Source organism: Poecilia latipinna, unplaced genomic scaffold (genome assembly GCF_001443285.1).
Source record: "Poecilia latipinna isolate Pla-1442-1.1 unplaced genomic scaffold, P_latipinna-1.0 Scaffold1733, whole genome shotgun sequence".
Taxonomy (NCBI): domain Eukaryota; kingdom Metazoa; phylum Chordata; class Actinopteri; order Cyprinodontiformes; family Poeciliidae; genus Poecilia; species Poecilia latipinna.
Window position 1 is genome coordinate 62,319 of NW_015114349.1, and position 23,866 is coordinate 86,184.

The window sequence follows — 23,866 nt, forward strand, 5'->3', positions numbered from 1 at the left end:
TCTAACAAAATATATGAACTCTTTGCAACTAATCATTAGTTAGTTGCAAAGAGTCGTCAGAAACTCGTCTCCCTCACTTCCGACTGACATCGGAAGTGAGGGGAGTGTTGAACAGAGCGACTGCAATTGTTTTCCGAAGTTATTTTTGTCAATTTAGCCATGGCTTCTACTTGAGTCAAGCTAATTTGTCTAACATAGCACACCTGGTTGGGATTCACAGACAGCGTTTCTCCTTACACCAGAGGAGACTTAACGTATAAAAGATGAGATGCTAACCAGTTTTTCACATACATGTTAGATGGCTACATGATGGTGGGGTATCTTCTCCATGGTTACTAATTGTTAGGTACGTACCTTTTCCATAGTGCAGTATTTGATATTTTTCTATTCGTACTTACTTATAAAGTATATGAACATTAATCTTAACTTGTAAAAAGTGTTTGCTACAAATCCACACCGAGGGCTGCCAGTCTTTATGATTGACAGCTGCATCCTTGTCTGTGCATACTATGACCATTTTTAAAATTAAATCAAACATAGAAGTGATATTAGGCTACTAGCTATCTGTTTTATGACAGGTTTTAAAGGAGTGCATAGGTTGTTTTGACGCCTGTTATGGCAGAGTGAGCTGCGTCATGAAGAGCGTGACGTCATGTGCAAAGGGTCAATAGCTGAACTAAGTATTTAGCTTATAAATATTTAGTTTGTAGCTAAATATTTAGCTTGTTAACTGAATATTTACTTTGAAGCAAAATATTTAGCTTGCTAACTAAATATTTAGCTTGAAACTGTGACATTAATGCAGAGGTTCCCAAACTGTGGGGCATGCCCCCTAGGGGGGGCGCCGTGCCATTGCAAGGGAGGCGCAGGAAGCAGTCTGGTTGAAAAAAACAAAACGCTGTAAGCCCTGGGTTTTTACCTTAGAATGGCCAACTCTCTGTTATTCCTCTGTCAATTTGATACAGTAGGGGCTTCTGCACTTCCCATATCTGTGTCCTCTGTCACTTTTATCAGCAGTTAAAACTGTTTAATCCGTTGTTAACATGGTGTAACTTGTTTTTCCGAGCCGCCTTTAAACGCAACATGAGCGCTACGATGCTCGCGCTGGGTTTCCACCTGTGAAGGAGACCTGCTGCTGCTGTGCGGAGCTACGTAGGTTTGTGTTAGAATCATGGCAGCAAACCAGCAAAACGCAAAGAACTTGTTTAATCCGTTGTTAACATGTTGTAACCTGTTTTTCCAAGCCGCCTTTAAACGCAACATGAGCGCTACGACGCTCGCGCTGGGTTTACACCTGTTCAGCAATGAAGGAGACCTGCTGCTGTTGGGCAGAGCTACTCAGTTGTGTTAGAATCACGGCAGCAAACCAGTAAAACACAACAAACGTTTCACAGTTTTCCCCCCCAAACTAAGAGTCTGTTGAATGAAGGTAATGTTAGCTAAAAGATGACTAGCCAATATCAATACAGCACCTTAAGCTTAACAAGTAGTGTAATGTACAAGCAAAATCAGCCAGAACCCAAAACGCAGCCAAGACAAGTATTCAAGTTCACATAAAGTTTATTAAAAAATAAGGGTAAGAAGGGGCTCCACAGGGTGTGGTCACACTGGTGACTGAGGAATGGGGAAACCACAGGGGTTGGGAAGCCAGCTAGGGGACAGTAGGGTGAATGGGCCGTGGGGACTTAGGGGACAACCAGATGACTGGGACGAAATCCACAAACCAGAGACTTAGTCGTTGAAACAATCCAGGGTCATGCACAGGGGCTTCTCAGGCAATGTAAATCCAACAGACAGAAAACTGGAGGCAGGGTCAGAGGCAGGCAGGGTTCAGCAACAGGAGATCAAAAATCTTCAACAGCAGAGGGAAAAGGCCAAAATCTGTGGTCAAAAAAACAGATGGGATAAGAAAACCAGGAGACTCATGAACATGGAACAAGACTTGAAAGCTGTGACTGTGGCAACAGACAATCTCACACTGAGCTGGTGACGAGCAGCTGTTTAAATAGGGAGCAGCACAGTGCAGGTGAGGGTAATGAGTAATCGGCACACTCAGGGTAGGGCTGCAGGGCTGCAATCATGACAAGTAGGCTGCATTTTTGCATGCTCCAAATGCTTTGCAACTGTAATTCATTCATAATAATTTTGTAAAAACGTTGTTTTAATTCAGCTAAGTTTATTTATCCAGTACCAGGTTACATAACGGCTCTCGCAAAACATTTGGAAAGTTTCTAAGGATTTGCTGCTAGCAATGTGTGACCTTAATAAGTAAATTTGGTTCTTCATATTTTACAATAACATAAAACACAGAGGCTGCAGTGCATGCACTGTTGCCTTGCAGGAGGAAAGTCCTATCCCAGTCTGATCCCAGCCTGGGCTCTTTCTGCGTGGAGTTTGGTAGTGTACCTCTTCTGAGCTCATATGAGCTGCTTCTCAGTGAAACGCTGGTAAAAAACATTGTTAAAGGGTCAACAGAGGAGTGTCAGAAAGAGCAGGAGTTTTCAAAGAGACAAGCCCAATTTCAAGGCATTAAATCAGGAAGTCAAATTTCTTTTAAGTCATATTTGATACATTCAGCATTTTTATAACAACTGAACGCAACATAGTTACTTGATTGGGCTATGAAATGGCACTATGTGGCTGGACAATATGTAATACTGCCTCTTTAAGAGACTTGCATAAGGTGTTACCACTTTTACCGCATGTGTACCTCTTCTAACTTTGACCGCTTTTCTGTCAAAGCTACTAATAATTAAAAGCCATCAGCAAAATCATATATATATATATATATATATATATATATATATATATATATATATATATATATATATATATATATATATATATATAAAGATATTTATTGGCTACTGAGGGTTCAGCAGAATCAGCACTGCCTTCACGCTTTCTCTTTACCTTCTGTAGGCAGTGAAAAATGGTTGGGTAGGTTATGGAGGGCAGTTATTGGGAAAAAGTGCATTTAATCAGTCATTTCAAAAGAACAGTGTGCAGCTTTTATAATGGAACCCAAAATGTCAATAACATTTGTTTCCACAAGTTCCACAAACCAGTGTTTTGGCTACTAGGATGTAGCAGAACAAGGGAAGAATGAGAAAAGAACTAAATCTTTATTAGAATTCGTACAGTTGCTGTTAAAGTAAAGAAAAAAATTTATTTTGCATTTCCTATTCACTCTATCCATCTGAAAAGAGAATGGAATTATAGTAGATAATGCACTTTGAGTGACATAAATGTTGAGGATGAAAGGTGATAATACCAGGAATTAACTACAATAATAATAAAAGAAACAAAAAAAAACACTGATATCATCTCATAAAATTTTTTTTATGCTACTTGTGTTATCTTTATTAAAAATAAATCACACTTTGGAAAGCAATTCTCACTACCATGCTCATCAAGAGTAGAGATGCAGTATTTCATTTTTTCACAGAAAATACTTTTGATTCCATTTGAAACCACCCATGACTTTCCCATCATGCCTCAGCATGCCTGCCTTTCTATTGTCTCCAAATCAACAGACGGAGTTCTTTGAAGATATTATTCTTTGCTTCATGCCTTCTCTGAAAGAAGATATGAACCTTCTTTAAAGCTTCATATCTTAGTATGTTGATGTTCAGTTGATCATAAAACTTAAAATAGTAAGACATGAAATGGACTTTAGTGATTTAATTAAGGAAAATAATGTTTTTTTGTGGCGGAAAACAGCTGTGCTCACTACATCTGTAAAACTAAAATTATGTTCTCTGAACATAATGAAATCCAACAAATAACAGAGAAATTTTTAGATATATTATTCAGACTATTTGGAACAAAGACTCTTCAAAGTGGGATTGTCTTGTGCACATGTGAACAGTCAGTATCTTAACTCCAGTAGATACTTTTCCTATCTTCACTATTATGATAGAACAAAGATTAATTTTAGATCTACTGGCTAGTAAAAGCAGGGTCAAAATAAGACAATTACTGTTATGGTTAGACGACTTCAAACTCATAAAGTCATTGTCAGTCACGTGAACACAATTTTGTTGATTTTTTTTTAAAACTCTCTAAGTTATCAAAGTGAAGATGCTAAAAAGTATGGAAAGCCTCCAGTGCCATATGAACATAAATATTTCACATTATGTCGACGTGCACACAACACACAAACAATATGGAAAGTAAGTGATGTTTACCCATCAAATATGTCACTTGTAATTAACACATAAACTACGTGTTAATGACACAAATAAAATATCAACAACAAATAAAATACCTTTTTGTGCCTTTTAAGACACAATCAGCATCTGTTTATGACCCAACAAAAAGGCATAAGCAGCATGTTTATTCTACATTGGGGTGCTGTTAACATGTAGTTTATGTGTTAATAACGAGTGATATTGATGTGTATTTGGTGTGTTGTATAACATGAAATCTTTTCATGTATTTGAGCCCGGTGCTACATATTGAGCTACATATTGATAATATTCAATACTCATAATCAGTAACAACTTCTATACCTTTATTTCTATTGTTTTACTGTTTTATTTGTGATGTGATTTCTACTGTAAAGTGCTTTGGCTGTAGTAACTCTACCTAAATACAATACATTTATTGTTCAATACAGACAAGTTTAAAAATTTCCTCCGACAAAGAAAATGTATATAAATCAATAAATTAATCAATCAATACCAAACGGTGTGGTTGGTGGCGTTTCATATTATGTGAAAACTCAACTTAAAAAGACATTGACACAATTTAACCCCAATCAAGCCAATCAAACCACGTGATTTCTCATCACCATCTGTTGTATCGGTGAAAAATCTGACACGGATTTCATGCCTCTTTGGTGTCTTGACTTTGGTTTTATGGTTTGCTGTAAAGAGAAGTTCTGTCATGATCCGTGTTTTTCTGTATAGTTATTTTGAGGTTTTCTGTGTTTAGTCCTGTTTCCCTGAGTGTCTATGTTGTCCTGTCAGCCCTTGATTGTTCCCAGGTGTGTCTCGTTCCCTTGATTACCCCGTGTGTATTTATGTCCACCTGTGGACGTCTACTATTGTCGTACGTCAGTTGTTGTGTGTCGGCTCTCCAGTGGAACTGAGAAGTCCTGTCTGCCTAGCTCCTGTTTCAGTCTTCAGTATGTCAGTTGCTCCCGGTAACTAGTTGTGCTCTATGTTCTCTGCCGTGCCACCTGATCTGGACTGTTTTGAGCATTTTCATTAAACTCATAATTTTCATCTACATCCTGGGTCTACCTGCGTCTCTCCTCACCACCAACCACCACAACTCATGACAAGTTCAATGTCCATTTGCCTATCATATAACTGATCTGAAATGTGCTGAACTTGTGTAGAAACCATTACTTGAAAACCATTTTAGAAACAAGTTAGCCGGTATTGAATGTACAGAGGTTGGATTTTCTTGTGGTGTTCAATTTTATATTAGTAAATGGAGGAATCTTGTAATGGTAGAATAATTACAAGCCGTTTTTTTTTTTTTTGTGTGTGGGCCCTCGTGGGTCTGTGTTTGTATGCAGCTCTGAATGCATTTGGACAGGAGCTCCCGTCGAGCCCTCACGGCTGCACTGAGGGAAGCTGTTACCCTGCAACTGGAAACCTTCTGATTGGACGAGCTGTCAACCTGACTGCCACCTCCACATGCGGTCTGGACGGACCGGAGCAGTTCTGTATTGTCAGCTACCTGCAGGTGAGGAAATGAGTGCACACTCACTGGGAAGATTGGAACAAAATTCATACTCTGAAGGAAAGCTCCAAGCAAAAAAAGGGAGTAAAAGTGGATAATTGCACTTGATTATTCCAGATCAGTTTTGATCATTTCAGGTAGTTTAGCTCATAATTATTGTGCATGCTGTGTCAGAATGAAGTGCTGGTTTAAATTCATTTCTTTAATCCTGAACTTGACCTGATTATCAGGTCATCAGTCCTCCATACAGTTTATACTGTGGCTTGCAAAAGTAATACCCCTTGAACTTTTCCATATTTTGTCATATTACAGCCACAAATTTAGTGTTAAACACCAACACAAAGTGATATACAATTGTGAAGTGGAAAGAAAATTATACATGATTCAAAACATTTTTATATATAAAAAACTGAAAAGTGTGGCGTGAGAAGTCTCAAATCTTTTGCAGACTCCAATAGGTTTTCTTTCTAACATTGCCCTGAATTTGGCTCCGTCCATCGTCCCGTAACTCTGACCATCTTCCTTGTCTTTGCTGAAGAGAAGCACCACAGAGCATGATGCAGCCACTGCCATATTTGACAGTGAGGATTGTGTGGTCAGAATGATGGACAGTGTTAGTTCTCTGCCACACAGCGTTCTGCATTTTGGCCAAAAGTTTAATTTTGGTCTCTGACCTCATGTTTGCTGTGTCCGACATGGTTTCTGGAAAACTGCAAATAGGACTTCTTATGGTTTTCTTTTAACAATAATTCTTGTCCCGTGGATGGATTCTCCCACCTGAGCTGTGGATCTGTGTTTGGTCCAGAGTCACCATGGGCCTGTTGGCTCTCTGATCAGTGCTCTGCTTGTTCAGACTAGAAGTTTAGGTGGACGGCGTCGTGTTGGTAGGGTTACAGATGCGTGTATTTGTACTGAGATTGTATTACACACAGGTGTATCCTATTAGACATTAGCAGTTATCAGGCAACTTCTGAAGGTAATTGGTTGTCCTCAGAGAAAATGGGGGCTGAATAGTTTTGCACGCCACTCTTCATTTTTTAGTTTGCAAAAATGTTTTGAATCATGTACAATTTTCTTTCTATTTCGCAATTGTATACCACTTTATGTTGGTCTTTCATGTAAAATTTCAAGAAAATATATTTTTATGTTTGTGGTAACAGAATATGGAAAGGTTCAATGGGTATGAATACTTTTGCAAGCCACTGTATATGAAGCCATCCTGTCAGGAGGAAAAGAAAACTGCAGTTATGTTTTCTCTTTTCATGCTCCTCCATCAGTCACTCATCACTACTTCATCTATAATTGTTCATCTGTCTGTTTGTTTGTAGTTTTGATGAGTGAGGCCCCTCCAGCTGTTAACTCACTAGCGGCTCCACCCTCTTTAAACACACACTCTGTTTTTGTCACATTTTCTCTTTCAGTTTATCACATCTTTGTTTGCTGTTCTGATTAGTCCAAAATTAAAGCCATATTTCAGTATATAATTTTTGTGGGTTGCACTTCACCAGTGACTTTGAGTTTAATCCCTTAGAGAGGCTAAATGTGTAGCTGCTGGTCTCATTAAGCAGGGTCGTGTCATTGCTGTAGCCTACATATATTGAAGATTACATGCATATGCTGAAATATTAAAACTGTATGCTTGAATATGTATTCAAAGAGTCAGGGTATGCTAGATGAAATAAAACTCCTGACAAAAAGAATTATTTAATTGAGTGAGCTGATTTAGTAGGATATTAAAGATTATAACCAGCATATAAGGAGATTAAAACTCCCTGCAGCTGCAGATGGGATCTGCACAGAGGAGAAATATAAACATGGTGAAATACTCTTATAAATATTGTCTAAGGGTACACTCACACCAGCCCTGTTCAGTCCACTTTAAACAAACTCTAGTTGATTAGCAAGTTTAGACAGAAGAGATTCATTCAAATACTGGAACTACCTCATCTTCCGCTCCTCCAACAAGAAGAAATGGGTGTTGTAACAAGGGCTGGATTTGCAAGGATGTGGGCCCCTGGGCTGGAGCCAGTTTTGGTACAGTGTTAACAAAGGAAAAATTAATATACTTATGCAAACTATAGGACATTAATAGGTAGCCCTATTCATCAGCAGTATGTTTTTTTTTTAAAAGGTTTTATTGGCTCAACTGGCCTTTATTTGAGAATGGGTAGACAGGAAAGTGGGCAATGAGAGAGGAGGAAGACATGGGGCAAAGGTCACCAGTCTGGGAGTCAAACCTGTGACATCTGCATTGAGGACCAAGACCTCCATATGTGGGTTGTGCTTTGCCCCTTCAGCACCACAGAACCTCCATCAGCAGTAGGTTGTAATTGTTAGATACAGGGTATCTACTGTAACTACTGTAACTGAAAACTATCTCAAACATATTTCATGAAAAGTAAGAGAAGCATATGTTTGGGTTAAGCTTCTTTCCACAGTGGGACACTCTGCTAAAACATCCTGCACACACTGCACTCCTCCTGGCGTTTTCACCATCATGTTTACATTCATCCAGCTCACATCCGTGCATTTCCGCACACCTGCATGTTTGTGCCTGCACTTCCACTGCCTCAGGGCAGGAATATTAACCACTGTCAACTTCCAGGTGAACATAATTGATGCTCTGTGCTTTCTACACCCTTACTTACTACAGTACGGGTCAGGATATTGTGACAGCCTGGTATGTCTGAAGACACTTCAGAGCCCCACAGAAAACATTTGTCATCCAGCTTTCAAATGTCCACGCTATCATCTGTCACTCATGTTCAATGTCTGTTTCCTGGGTAGTGTTTTTCTGCTCTGCAGGATCAGATTTCAGGCTCTTTTTTTTTTTTCTAGTTTTCTGTAGAGCGGAAGTATGTAAGCTGGTTGTTGTCTACTATTTTATCTCTCCTTTACTCTGTAATCGCTGCATATTATTTGCTTTTTCTCAACGGGAAATGTGAGGAAGGGGGGCGTGAATGAAAAACTAAAGAAAAGAGACAATCACTGAGGAGAAAACGGCAGCAAAGTCTCAGTTTCACAGCCTGAGTTGAGGTACAATGGAAACCAAATGAGGGAGGTGGGATGTACTTTCTTTTTGTGTTTGAAACTACCGTTGTAGTACGACAAAGAAAAGTGTTGTCAAATCAGCTGCAGACTTTAACCAGTGGATTGTTAAAGCAAAACCCTTTAGTTCAGCTGACCAGGCTTGACTAATGGGAGACAAATGAGAGCTGAGAAGAGGAGGGAAGGGTCTTTAGGGCAACATCAGCAATACAGAGGGCCTGAAAGACCAGATTAATTAGGATCTGGCTGATATATCTTCACTTCACAGGCATCAAAGTCAAAGTAGTACTTTTGAATCTAAGTGTTGGCTCTTACAGGTAAGATGTTTGAAATTGTATGACTTTGATAGGTTCTAAGGAACATTGTATTAATAAGATCCAGCTCGCATCCGTGCTCCAGGTCTCAAACTGGTGTGTTATTCTTTCATATGTGCACAGCCATGTAAAAGTTGACATGCATGCACATCCATGACTGTGCTTCCTTTCCCGGCTCAGCTGAGTCCATTTCACAGCCACGTTGTTGTTGCCAGCTTAATCACCCTTGACAACAGCCTAATTAAGAGACGCTGCCCTGGAATCCACCGGTTCTCTGTGCCAACTTCCCCTTATTTCTCTGTTTAGCCCCAGTTTGCTCCATCTGTGCCCCTCTTCAAGGCCTCTTCTCAAATGAATCCCCTTTTTACCCCACAAGAGCAATACTGCATCCTCGTCTCAAATCAGCTTTCATTCAAGTCTAGATACAAATGTCAAGAAAATATGCTGTCATGGTTGGGGTTGTTATGAGAAGTGCATAACATTTGACACAAGTCCAACTGTTCTCTGGTTTCTTCTGATGCTGAATATGTTGTTTGCCTCATCAGGATCCAGAAAAGTGTTTCGAGTGCGACTCCCGTCGGCCATATGATCCCTACCACCACAGAAACAGCCACCGCATCGAAAACGTGATCTACCTCACAGACCTCAATGGGAATGAGAACTTTTGGAAATCTGTCAATGGTGTGCATTTACCCTTCAACGATGAACACACGCATGATCAGTTTGCTTGTTGCCTCTGTTTTCTCGTGGTACCTGTGTCAGGATCAACAGCTGAGACTAAAGGATTTGTCATTTGTTCCTGACACATCTTGGTGTGTTTGTCGCAGGTAAGGAGGACGTCGGCATCAGACTGAACCTTGAGGCTGAATTCCACTTCACACATCTAATCATGAAGTTTAAGGTACGTTCCTTGTAATTTGATGTAGTTTGAAATGTACCTTTATCTTTCCAAAGCTAAGTGAAAAGAAATTAAATAACATTATGTTAAACTCATGATGGTAATCAAAGCAAACCACTACATAGGGCTGTGGTTAAAGACTGCAAAATGAAGGTGTACTGAAGCAGAGAAACATCTAAAAGTTACAGGACACCGAACCCTTGAGGAATGCAGTTTGAGACCCCGAGTCTAAACCCAAACTAAAGTTGCCTTTGCCTTTCTGTCTCTGAGTATACTGTATCTGCTGGAGACTTACTCAAGCCTGTTTGTTTTGTACATCTCACTATCTGTTGGCAGATCTACCATAAAGCAAAAGCTTTAGACAAATCACTTAGAGAAGTTGCTCTCCTGACACAAATGACTTTGAATTCCTATTTGTATTTGTTGTCATACAAAACTCACTGATGACTTTGACTTGTGCTGTAATAATTTCTGTGTTCGTTGAACCTCTCCAGACTTTTCGCCCTGCAGCTTTGATCATAGAGCGATCAGCTGATTTTGGCCGCACATGGCGCCCCTACCGCTACTTCGCCAAGAACTGTACCAGGACTTTCCCTGGCATCCCCGCCAATGGCTTGCACCATATCAACGACGTCATCTGTGAAGAACGCTACTCTGATATCGAGCCCTCTAAAGATGGAGAGGTACACTGGAAAATTTGGGACTCTAAGAGATTATTTATTTTACTAATATCACACAAACTCAAATAAAGCAAATTACGACTTAAGGCCCTTTACAGGACAAACGGATCACAATTGTATGTGGGGAGCTAGCCAACAAGCTAATACAAAACAGTTGAACCAACACGCTGACACCATATAGACAGAAAAACACTTTAGCCCCTGTCACTTCAGTTTCTCCACACCGGGGCACACTGATAAATACCTCGGACCACAAATCAATTTTATCCACTAATCTACATTTGCAAAGAAATTAAAATCTGTACATTTTTCCCTAAAAGTTACTCAAATAAATGCAGCTGAGTAAATGTAATGAGCACCCACCTCTGACAATGATAGATTTTGGGTCTCAATTTCACAAATCAAACTTTTGATTTATTTTTTTAATGCCTAAAATTAAATTGTAATATACTTTTCTCCAACTTTTTTTCCCTAAACTATTTTATTCTGTAATGAAGGTCATTTTTAAAGTGCTGGATCCAGCAATTCCAGTAGAAGATCCCTACAGCTTGGAGATTCAAGGTCAGTGAAGACTTTATGTGTATGAAACAATAACATCATCATCAGTGTATAATGTCACCTTGACATTTTTGTCAGTTTTTATTCATTAACAAAACCTGTTTGAACAAGCCATTTGCAAACTAAGGCTGCATGCTAGGGGAGAACCCAGATCAGACAGTGAAATAGTTTTTGCCTCCTGATAAGAAGATTCCTCATTAACACCTGCTATTAGCATGCTTCCTGTATTCCACAGACTTGTTGGAACACGAGAAAACATCCATCATCACGAAGGTTGATGAATCAGCAGGATGAAAGCAGATAAAAAAATAATCTAACCAGCCAAACTGCATTATATAGAATGAGACTCAACTTCATCTGTTTATCTTTATGTTGCAACTACATTTTCTTAAACAAAACAAAACAAAACAAAAAAACACACTACTTGTCTAAACTTAGACAAGTAGTCTGCTGTTTACCTCAAACTCATTAACAGGTTGGCCCCTAAGGCATATTAATATGGAGACACAGGAAAAGTGAGTTAAAGAAAGGTATCACACCTACGATTGAATTATATTAACTGAATAAACTTCAATGAGTGACATGAAAAATACTCTTTATTACATATCAACATACATCACCATGAAAAGTATTGGCCTCCTTCCAGATAATCTTTGTTTTGATTATTAAGTGTCTCCACTGTAATTTTCTTCTTTGAATTAAAAAAGCTCTTAATTAAGGCTATTTTGATCTGTTTTTTTCTCTTCAGAACTTTTGCGTATCACCAACCTGCGCATCAACTTCACAAAGCTCAACACGCTGGGAGACGATCTGCTGGACCGCCGTTCGGATGTTCTGCAGAAATATTACTATGCCATTAATGAGTTGGTGGTCCGAGGAAGCTGTTTTTGTTACGGACATGCTTCAGAGTGCGCACCAGTGCCAGGGGTAAACACCCATGAGACTGGCATGGTGGGTTAACAGACTAATACACTAGCACAAATTGCATTGTGTGTGTTGAAGTGAGACCAACACCCAAATGTAGACTTAAAGCTGCAGTATGTAACTTTTGGGAAAAAAAAAAAAGAAAACCCATATTTTAATATAATATATATGTCGTACACATTTGTTAAAACTGTTACCATATCCTGACAGTATTTATGAGACAGATGATCTGGGAAAAGATCGATCTCCTCCTCCCCCCGCCTGAACTTCTATTACCATCTGAAGAAATACACCGCTCCCAACCAAAAACATCCAATCAGAGCAAAGAGGCAGGTCTTGGCTCTGTCAGTCAACTTTATGTACTTGTTGCTAAATGTGTTCAAGGCAGCAAAATGACTTTCTGTACAGGAAAACTGCAAGCATTTATGACAGGCTCTGCTATCAGGAAAAAGCTGTAGTGGAGCAGAGAGTAAAGGGAGGAATTGGATAAGAGGGTTGAGCAGCGCTGCACAGAGGGGTGACTGATGGCGCTAAGATCCTCCTCCTTGCTCTGATTGGTTGTTTCTAGTGAGCCCTGGAAGAAGGCAGAGGAGTTACATACTTCAGTTTTAAAAGCAGAGGTTCAAGCTGGTGGAGGACTAGCTGCATTAATGAAAATAATACAAACTGCTAAGCAAAGGAACACACAGTTATGGATTTATCTTTTCAATATTATACTGATAAGCTCACATATATATACCTACATTCCTATTAATACTTGGTTAGATGTGCCTGAGAAAGTTACAGATGAACTCTGACAACAAGCTTTGGACATTATTCTGGTATGATTATATCACTATTCATGGCATAATTGGTAGGTTTCGTTTTAAACTGACTGCTCTCTGGACTCAGAGCTGACTTGTAGGGATAGTCTTTACATTCTTCAATGTGCAGGTGAGTGCTTACTTGAAGCTTAATGTGTTTATTGATTCCAAGCCAGCTCTGGTGTGTTTGAAATCATTGTCATGTTGGAACACCCTTTGTTTTTCTAGATGCCGCCCTGGGTGGTTGCCCATTAGTTGGGTTATGTTGGTCGAGATCTCAACTGTTTTTGGACGCGTTCGCACTGCTTACCTATAATGTCCTATGAATTCACACTAATTTAGTAAAATGTATTTTATATTTACATGTATTTAGCCACAAAGACACAGTCCAGTGTCTTTATCTGACATCTTACAGCATTTTATTGTAAATATTATTAGATTAAATCACTTAATGGATTTTGTGAAGCTAAACTTTAAAATCAACCAATGATCTTTTTTACAATCAAATATTAAAATAAAAATAGTCTTGTTACCTGAAACCAGAAGAGGAACAAAAGAAATCTAATGTCTATTCTAGTTTTTAATGAAATGGTCTCATTTGATCTCGTTTTTCCAGGATGTTGTAGCATTTTTATCTCATAATTCTCTGTACTCTGATTCATTAGATCCATGGCCGCTGTGTTTGCAAGCATAACACTGAAGGTCTGAACTGTGAGCGCTGCAAGGTTTTCCACAATGACTCACCTTGGAGACCAGCGGAGACAGAGGACCCACACACATGCAGAGGTAGACCATCCATGCACAATCTCAGCCAAACTTTATAAGATGTTATTGATCATGAGGTTTTTCAACGAAGACTGAAGCTGCTTTTTAAGTCGATACAATTAATCTTTCATCTGGCAAAAACAGATCTGCAAATACTTGTTTTCTAAGACAACCAACAGGAGAGTGTGTAAACGGACGAGTGATCTTGTCTTCCAAGTTCTACGTGTCTTTATTTTAGGCTGACGGAACAGAATACAAAACAAGAAGAAACAGAATAAACAGCTTCAGTTCTCCTCTTTCTTGACATCTGATGTTATTTGAAATTTTTTAAAATTTGATCCTTGTATTCATCAGCCTGATAGTGGAGGAAAGAGCTGAGCACCCAGAAGCAATTGTTTAATTTAGTTTGGTCCCGACATTGCACTATGACTGGATGTTTTTGGGTCATGTTCCAGCTGAAACGCTAAGCAAGCTTATTTGCACGGTACCAAACATACAAAGGAAAATTATAACTGTGCTATAAGAAAAAATATGTTGAGAGATTCCAAAAAATAAAAGATGAACAAAGCAACATATGAGAGCATTAAAACATGACGCATAAACACACAAAGAAAGAAATGAAAAAACTTAAGCCGTTTTGGCTAAGCTGCTGAAAACATTCTACATGGTTAAGTAGAAATTCTCAAATGTACCAAGACTCAAAACCATGCAAAGTTTTTCAGAGCTTCAAATTTAATTTTAAATTCTAGACTTTTACAATCAATGAGCAAGTGCAGAGAGTTTTAGGTTTTTGTCCAGGACTGTCTTGCAGCTCCATCCACTTTATCAACTCTGACCAGAACCATACCCACAGCATTACTTTGCCAACACCATGTTTCAACATGGGGATGGTGTGTTCAGAGTGATGCGCAGGATTAGTTTTTTGCCAAACACAGCACTTAAATGCTGTGTTTGGCATTTAAGTATATAGGCGGGTTTTATATATATATATATATATATATATATATATATATTTCTACATTTTCAACTCCTTGGAAAAAACGACTCAGTGCATCACTACTACTTTGTGTTGGTTTGTCAGAAAAAATCTAAGAATTCTTTAGACTTTATTTTATTTATTTTGTTTATGTTACATAATATTAATTTCCTGGATTTTTTAAACCTTTTTCTGCAGAATGTAACTGCAACGGCCACACAAACCAGTGTCACTTTGACATGGCGGTGTATTTGGCGATGGGCAACACCAGCGGTGGAGTTTGTGATAACTGTCTGCACAACACAATGGGACGCAACTGTGAGATGTGCAAACCGTTCTACTACCAAGATCCCAACAGGGATATTCGGGACCCTCGTGTCTGTGTTGGTGAGGTGTTTTTATGTAATAATGTTTTTTTTGTTTGTTTTTTTTTCCCAAAAAAAAAAAAGGTTTTGTTGGCTCTAGTGGCCTTTATTTGAAAGTGGTTCGACAGGAAAGAGGGTAATGAGTGAAGGGGAAGACATGCGGCAAATGTTGCTAGACTGGGAATCGAAACTGTGACCACCACCACGAGGACTATGGCCTCAATACGTATGTTGTGCTTTGCCCCTGTGCCACCACAGCACCCCTATGTAATTATGTTTGGGACATGTTGAAGAAGATTTTAAGTTATAATATATTTTGGAAAATCTCTGGCTCTATCTTCTCACGGATCCCAGGTTCTCCCGGCGGGCCGAAGTGAAGCCATACAAAAAACAATGAGTGTTGACGTCACAGAATTACAGAGTTTAGTCCAATAGAAGACAACGTATGAAATTACAACAGAAACTGCAGAACAACAGAGACATACATTCATTTACCTGAGACAAATAGAAAACAAGACGAAAAAAATTAAGAAAGAAAGAAAGAAAGAAAGAAAGAAAGAAAGAAAGAAAGAAAGAAAGAAAGAAAGAAAGAAAGAAAGAAAGAAAGAAAGGAAGAAAGAAAGGAAAGCAAAGACGTGCAAAGACGTCTTTGGAGAATTGCAAGAGCAAATCTGATTTGTTACTCCTGTGTACAAAGTTTTATAGTAAAGGCGTATTCTTGTCTTTTAATTTATTCAAATGAGGCATATCTTTGCTCATCCAACCAGGAGCTGTCTCTGACCCTCTCTAAAGTTAAAAACTCCCTGCAATTTGTTTTCAAGATCAAAGGCGATTTGTCCCCTTTGTCTAAACAAACTGGAAGCAGAGCTTCTCCTCTACTGGCCTGGACTCCTGGTTTTACGGCTTTTTACAGATCAGTGTGAAAGCTGGAACTTCGCCTGATTGTTTCCCACACAGACAAAGGGCAGTTCAAAAAGATCTTGGCAAACAATCTGCTGTAACTACAGGTAAAATAAAGGTCAATAGGGCAGAATAAGTTATTGATCTGAAAACTATAATTAGGCTATTTCAATAAAGACATGTTAAGTTTTAAAACTAGCATATTCTAAATGTATTTTCTTAACAGACACTAACACTGTAGTTCAATCTTTTTTGATCAACGCATTTTATTGAACAAACACTGTATTCAACAACACTTACAACGGTATTAATAAACTTTTAATGTTCTTCCCTCAAAACTGCAGCCCTCCACAACATCCCTAACACAGCAAAATAAATAGATAATATAAACACAAATAAAAAGAATGAAGTAATATCAGTATCTATGTTTTCAAAATAAGGAAAAAAAGATTAGCATTTGCTATAAAATGAGTTTTGCCTGTAGAATGGATCTGATCTTTTCCGTGTAAACATTGTATATGACATCCTTTGTCCATTTCCAATGAGCAGTCAAATATTTTCCATTTCAGTACAACATTCTCCCAGCCAATAGAAGGCAGGAAGCAATTAGGTTGGAACATCGCTTAGAGAGACTGGCGTTGTTCCATTCCAAAGGAGGATCCACTCCAAAGATAAAGAAATATTTCAAGGACAAGGACTCGGAAATACAAAAAGATCTACTTTCACAAGGGGTTCGAAAACTGTCTGAACTTTTGATAACCTAGTTATAGAGCAGTTGATCAGCTGGACCTGAGATAATGAAAATATTTTACCAGCCAAAACAAGGCAAAATCCAATTAGGTTTTAATGCATTTTAGAGAGACTGTCATTACGAGGCACCACTTCAAAGATGAACATAAAATGCCACATAATTTGGACCAGGTTTCAGAAATACAGAAAGATATTAGTATGTCTGCTTTTATCAATCGGCTTAAGAGCGGTGGAGATGATGGACTGACTAGAAAATATTCTGCCAATTATCCTATACCAAGTCCCATCTGCAACATGTTTGTCCAAATATCCTTCCCCTCTTTTCCTGAGCAATTGCAAAGTGGCCAGCTTAGTTGCCTAAAAACTGGAAAACAGTTGTAACATGCATGAGATCAAAGATGTCATCCAAAAGAAATGTATTATTGACATATACATTTTTGAACATATGCTGTGTTTATTGTAGTTTTTATATATATTGTTTTTACTCAAGCTTCTAATTTTCACTAGTAATTTTATTTTGTAGGTGCTAGATGCAGGCCTGTCGCAATCCTGTTGCAATAAGCAATACATTATTTAATTGCATAATAAATTATAATGAACTCAATAATTTACATTTGCATGATTTATTGTTTCTCTTTTTTCTCTTTTTCTGTCAAAAACTTCATGACTGAAGTCTTCAGTCTGCTGCTTTGGCCTCATCCAGCCATTTTTTTGAAGGGCCATTTTGTTTACAGAGCCTTCATAATAATTTTATTTGTTGTTTCAATTGTTTTTGTTTATTTGTTTAGGATATTTAAAATGCCTTCTACTAACAGTGTTCAAAAGGATTTAAAGTTTATTGATCTTTCAGAATGTTTGTTTGTTTTTTTTTTTTTTTTGCATTTTTATGTCATTATGTCATCACCTGAAAATGTTCTCAAAGCAACAATATTATTATTTATTGCAATAACTTCTCGGGCAATTTATTGTCCAGCAAAAGTTGTTATTGTGACAGGCCTAGCTCAATGTGGGGAACAAGTTTAGTTCCTTTGTGAATAAACTTGAATCTGAAAACTTCAATTCCAGCTTGCGACTGTGACCCGGTTGGATCATTGGAGGGAGGTGTGTGTGACAGCCACACCGACCTGGGAATGGGGATGATCGCAGGACAGTGTCGTTGCAAATACAACGTGAAGGGAAAGCGCTGCGATGACTGCAAGGCGGGTTATTATGGACTCAGTGAGAGCGACCCACTGGGATGCCAACGTATGTCTGTGTTTATCTCCACTTCAGGCAGCCTTGATGGAAATACTTTCTGGGGCTCAGTGTGTGTGTGTTTGTGTATTTTGCCATCAGCTTGCAACTGTGACCCCCGGGGCATCATACTGATGGATGCTCCTTGTGATCAGATCAGTGGGGACTGTTCCTGTAAAAGATACGTCACGGGTCGCTACTGCAACCAGTGTCTGGTTAGTAATCTGAAGAGTCATAAATCAGGCTGTTTTATTTTTTTACATTTCATACCTGACTTCTGTCCATGTCACATTCTTAAAATAGCAACTTCAACTTGAGGTAGAAGGTTTCTTTTCCAGACATGTATCCAAAGCTAAATATCTTAGTAACCGTAGTGATAATTACTAGTGATGTAATCACTAGTACTCAACCTTGATGTCGATTCTCCAAACTTGTACCACTGTTCTGCTGGATTTTCATCCTGGGTTGGAAAGTGGTGCAACTCAAAGTCTAAGCCACACTTCATACCAGGTGGTGGTGGTAATACACCAAGAAGTTATTTGCTGATCCTCCAAAAAAAAAAAAAAAAAAAAAAACAGGAGAAGAAGGGAGAAGTTAAATTTCAATGTAAAGACAGAGGATAGTAAACAAGAGGCGAAAACTAGAGTTTAGATTTGTCCAGGCCTGATCTGACCCGACTAATTAATATTAATTACAGGCCTGAGTCTGAAGTAAATCCAACATATTATTTTGAAAAGCTTGTATTTAATTTTTAGTCCATAATTTTAGTAAGAAGTGTAACTTCTCTCATTTTTAGCTTTTGTTTAGCGTCTTCCAACTCCATCTCGTCACTTGTTGTAACCGCAGGGTGAGTCAGGTGCAAACCATCTGGGATGTGTGGTTGATCGGAGCGAAGCAGGGCAGGGTTGCGTGTGCCTGCAGTGCACTGTGCTTGTTGGTCTAAGGAACATCTGCATTTTACTTTCTTTCTGTTTAAACTACAGTAAGTAGATTAACACAGCACAGATTTTAAACTGCATATTCTCATATGGGTCTCTTCGTGTATATATTTTAGGTTTATTACACAAACTACAGAAGCATGAGCCCAACCACGAGGCAAATCATTTGCCTCGACCATGTTTGAATTTCAGATCGAATTTAAGCAGTTGGAAAAAATAATTAAGCAATTTTATAAATCATTTGAAGACTAAACAATCTGTATGTATGGTCTATTTATGATTTGTTAAAATCACAGGGACTATGGGCTTTAAAAGAAGAAGAGACATCCTGTTCTTAATAAAAATGACTTTGTTTCCAAAAGTTATTGTGTGTAAAGTATAAATACCAACTTTTTAGCTACTTGGTTCCGGTACTTGGAATCAGCAAGTACAAATACTGAAGTATTTGTTCTTGTAATCGGTCTGGAAAAAAACAGGTATTGGAACATCACTAATAATCAATTACCTGATGTAACCCAGTGCATCATGGATTAAAGTGTTTTCTGTCTCTGCAGCCTGAATACTGGGGTCTCAGTAATGACCTGGGTGGCTGCAGACCTTGTGAGTGCGACTTCGGTGGAGCGTACAACAACAGGTTGATCTTATGGATAAAACATCATCTGAATGTGAATTTAGAAAGCATGTGTCTATAACATTAACCCCATGGCCTGGTGCATAGAGGTTTAGTTGTCAGAATTTACGCTAACCAGAATATTTTTACATTTTTCTCTTCCTGTTGCAATAAGATGCATGATGGATAGTGGGCAGTGCGACTGCAAGAGGCATTTCATTGGTCGACAGTGTTCGGAGGTGCAGCCTGGGTATTTCTGTGCTCCGCTCGACTACTACAAATACGAGGCTGAAGAAGCTGCTGGACGCTCACCCACCGACCCCTCACTGCCGGTGAGCTCAGCAGCATCACCACAGTCCTTGCACTGTGGAGACAGTGACTGGGATACTAAAAGGTTTTCTTTGTGAGAAAAAAACTCCGATCTGATGACCAGGTCACCAGCTGATTTGTCTGTCCATCTGTTTGGGTACTAAAGTTAAATTGAAAGACAATGATGACCAGAATCACCCTTTCCCATAGCTATTCTAGTCTCATATTACATTCTTTATCCTTTCTCACCTCTGTAACTGCTTTTACACATTCCTTTGACTTTTTTTTTTTTTATCATTCTTTGGTCAGCATCTTACATGAAGTCCTAGAAGCAAGCTCTGACAGTCCACAGTTGCAACATCTCTGCAGCAGGAATGTGAGAAGAACTGAGTTCAGTGACTTTGGAATGTCCTGAGAAGAAAGGCAATAGTGCGAGGCACAAAGTGAAGCGTGACAATTTCATATCCTGCTTGTTAGACTTCTCCTGGAGGGAAAATAAACACGTTCAGTAAAGATTTAGAAACATGCAGCAGATACAGTTGGCACTATATATTAATTAAAACAAAATCCGTTACCTGCCTGACATTAAATCAGACTAAATGCTCTTTTTTTTTTTAGCTCTCTTACATTTATCAACATTATTTCTAGCAGCAGCGGAGAGAAAGAAATTCTCCCAATTGTTTCAGTGTGTTAAAACAAAACTTCAACCGACTGTGAGGATATTGACATGACTATTGTAAAAAGAGTAATCTTTGGAATTACTAAACCACTGATGTTCATTTGCAATTTATCATTCCCAGTGGGTACTGTTTAAAAAAGAGAAAAAGAAAATGACCAAAGTCGTTCCATTGCATAAGTGTGGGAACAAACACCTCTCCACAATTATTACACCCGTCTCATTACTCCTGCAATTTTCAAAAATTCTATAAAAACTAATGACAGACTTTGTATTTTTTTTCTTTACATAAAATAAAATACTCACTTTAGCTCAATATGGATTTAAACCAAATTTATCCGTTGCTTCATTGGAACAAAAATAGCTTACAATTGAAATATTCAATGACATAATAAAGTCGATAAATTACAACGTCTTACTTACGAGACCTGAGCAGTATGGTATCAGAAGAACAAAGGTAGAATTGAATAGGAATCATTTGATGGACAGATGTGTATATATAATCTTCAAAATGAATAGATCAGCTAAATATTTGACAACACAGCAACAACTTTTCTCCTCAGTTTTCACTAACATCTTTAGTAAAAGCTGTGAAACTTCAGCTTCAATAAATAAAAACAAGTTTGAGCTCAAATCTCCCACATGGCGCTTATTTTTTTCATCTCGTCCTCAGGGCCAGGTCCGTCCGCAGGCAGCAGATGACTGCATTCAGCAGCTCAGCAACCAGGCGAGGAGGCATCGGCGACACCGGCGCATTTCAAGCCTGCAGCAGTCTCAGGCAGCGCTGAGACGCATCCGGCAGCTTCAGCAGACAGTAGGATTCTGACTCACTGTTAAACCTTTATTGAAGGTTTTGCTCAGTAGATAAACACAAATGAGTACATAATTATCTATTGGAAGAGAAATAATACCACTTTGGGATAACAAAGTGAGTTATAGCTTCCTGTGTGGGTGACACATCTTCTTCTCACTCAGCCGGATGTCACGACGGTCCACAGAGAGCACGCTCCCAGCCACATCACCACCTGGACCGGTCCCGGTTTTGCTCGCGTCAAAGATGGCGCCGGCTTGGTGTTCACCATCGACAACATCCCCTACGCCATGGAGTACGAAGTCATGATTCGCTACGAGCCTGAGGTGTGTTTAGGTGTAGACAGTAGCTGCGTTTCCATTACAAATGTGCAAAATTTTTGTCTATTTTCTGCTAATGTCGAATTTCCAATTGTTTCCATGACATTAAAAAAATGTGTGAATAAGTTTGTTCACTCATCAAGTCATTAAAAATCATGGCAGTGACTGATGTTAACTGTCACATGAGATATATTTATAATTCAGCAACGGCACTAATGCTTATCTGTCAGCCATAGACCTACTTCCTGTTGTATTTGTCGTTTCTGACAGTAGTAACATCTGGCTGTTGATCACATGACTCGTGTCCATTAAGCAAATTTATTTTTGTATTTTCAATTTGCGCAATTTTATGGTTAACGGAAAGGCAGCTTGTGACAGCTGCATTTCCAGTGAACGTGTCGTCTCACTGTGTCCTGATGCAGTCCACAGAGGACTGGGAGGCTGTAGTCAGCATCACCTCTGTTGAGCTGCCCTCAAGTCTCCGGTGTGGAAACCTTCTTCCGGCCGAACAGCTCTACACTGAAACCCTGCTGCACCGCAACAGGTACATCATGGTTGTTTGCGTGCAGACCAGAATGTCTCTGAGTGTGTGTACGTCTGAGAGAGGAGCGTCTGGATGTTTGTTGAAACAGCAAGGAGGGGGGAAAAAATTGCATCACTGTTGTCACTTAAATCTGCCCAGGCTTGTACGCGCTGTGAGATGCAGGTGGGCAAACAAACTGCAGAGTATTTGTAAGAATCAGATACAGGAAGACTGCTGTGGTGCAGGTTGTGGAAAAATTGCAGAACAAACAGATGAAGGTGTAATCTGACTGACAGGTTTTAATTTATAGGCAACCTTTCAACTCTGGGCAAGGTTCATTGAGTTTGCCTGGGTTCTATAGGAGCCTGATTCTGTTTGGTGTTTTATGTTGAGATACAGGGCCAAAACCAACAAAAAGTGCAACTCCCAGTGGTTCTTCTTTGTGTGTTAAATGGCTGAGCTAATTCATGTTTTGCTTGCAGGTCATGATAAATATTTGCATGAACACTAAAACTTTTCTTTGTGTTTTTTAAATTTGGTTTTATGTTAAATTGTTATGTCTAAAACTCTTCAAAAAGCTCACCACCAACTAGATATTTAGTGAGCAGTTATTTAATTAGCTAGTCAAATATCCAGTTAAATATTTATAAATATTTAGTTTACAAACTAAGGGGAGGTTTAGGATGACCAACTAATTATTTAGCTTTAAGCTAGATCTTTTGCTAGCAAGCCAGATATTTAGTTAACAAACCAAATATTTAGTTTACCAGCCAAACTTTTAGCTCCAAACAAATTATTTAGTTAGCAAGCCAAATGAACCTGAAAGACTTGCATTCAGACAAAAAAATAGTCTGATCTCCCATGTGTTTTTTGTGTTTTCTACATGCGGCTATCTGCAAGTTGAATTTCTTATACATTTTCTCTTGACACGCTTCCATAAATCCCAGATTTGTTAAGTACAAAACTGACTATTGTGCTGTGGACAGATTCTCCCTCCTAAACTGTGGCTCTTTGCAGCTCCTCCACAGGTACTGCAGGCCTCTTGGGACATTTTGTGCACATTTTCACTGCATGTTTTTCTTCCTGAAATACAAGTTTCAAGATTATAATATGCTTTCTATGTGCACCTAATGATTTTCTCCTATTGGTTATATGAATGTGTGACAGGCCACAACAAAATACAGCAAGCAAGTCTCACTGGGGGATTTGGAGTTATTTACATATTTTGAAAGTCTGGATTCTAAGTTTTTTAATTATGTCAAACACATGAAAATAATAAAATGAAGATATGGTAATTTCAGTATTCCTGCAAACAAGACCAGTGAGAAAACAGACTTCAAAGTTTCAAAAAAATTCTCATGAAATCTGATCAGTAACTTTGGGTGTTAACAGAAGCTGTTCATTTACATTACTTTGCATTTGCCCCGCCCCCCAGCATTGACTGTAAAGAGAAGGTGTGCAGACAGAAACTCATGTATATGGTTGTTTAATGTATTTCTTTTTATTATTCACGTTCCTAATTAAATAAATATTAACAAATGATGGCTTGTAAATCAGTTTCTATTCAAGCTCAGACTCTATTGCAGTGTTAATAACTACCTGAGTACTGACTGTAATGTATTCTTCCAGATACATCCTGATGTCCAGGCCATTTTGTTTTGAGCCCAGTAATCGCTACGTGGTAGCAATCAGGTTCCAGCGACACGGAGTCGCTTACAGACACCTTACCGCTTTCATCCTGATTGACTCAGTAAGTAAGAAACCATAA

General features: G+C 38.7%; 1 protein-coding gene across 3 annotated transcripts in view; it reads left to right on the top strand.

Moving 5' to 3' along the window:
- The window catches only part of lamb2l (laminin, beta 2-like), a 54,166-nt gene that overhangs the window by 15,541 nt on the left and 14,759 nt on the right, over positions 1–23,866 (top strand). For all 3 annotated transcript variants that reach the window (XM_015060646.1, XM_015060647.1, XM_015060648.1), the window contains 16 exons: positions 5,531–5,700; positions 9,605–9,740; positions 9,887–9,960; positions 10,452–10,640; positions 11,135–11,198; positions 11,944–12,146; positions 13,588–13,708; positions 14,862–15,050; positions 17,744–17,923; positions 18,014–18,126; positions 19,404–19,483; positions 19,635–19,791; positions 21,118–21,258; positions 21,420–21,581; positions 21,998–22,119; positions 23,728–23,848. In XM_015060646.1, the coding sequence (XP_014916132.1) occupies positions 5,531–5,700; positions 9,605–9,740; positions 9,887–9,960; positions 10,452–10,640; positions 11,135–11,198; positions 11,944–12,146; positions 13,588–13,708; positions 14,862–15,050; positions 17,744–17,923; positions 18,014–18,126; positions 19,404–19,483; positions 19,635–19,791; positions 21,118–21,258; positions 21,420–21,581; positions 21,998–22,119; positions 23,728–23,848 (2,222 nt within the window). The remainder of the gene's footprint in view (positions 1–5,530; positions 5,701–9,604; positions 9,741–9,886; positions 9,961–10,451; positions 10,641–11,134; positions 11,199–11,943; positions 12,147–13,587; positions 13,709–14,861; positions 15,051–17,743; positions 17,924–18,013; positions 18,127–19,403; positions 19,484–19,634; positions 19,792–21,117; positions 21,259–21,419; positions 21,582–21,997; positions 22,120–23,727; positions 23,849–23,866) is intronic.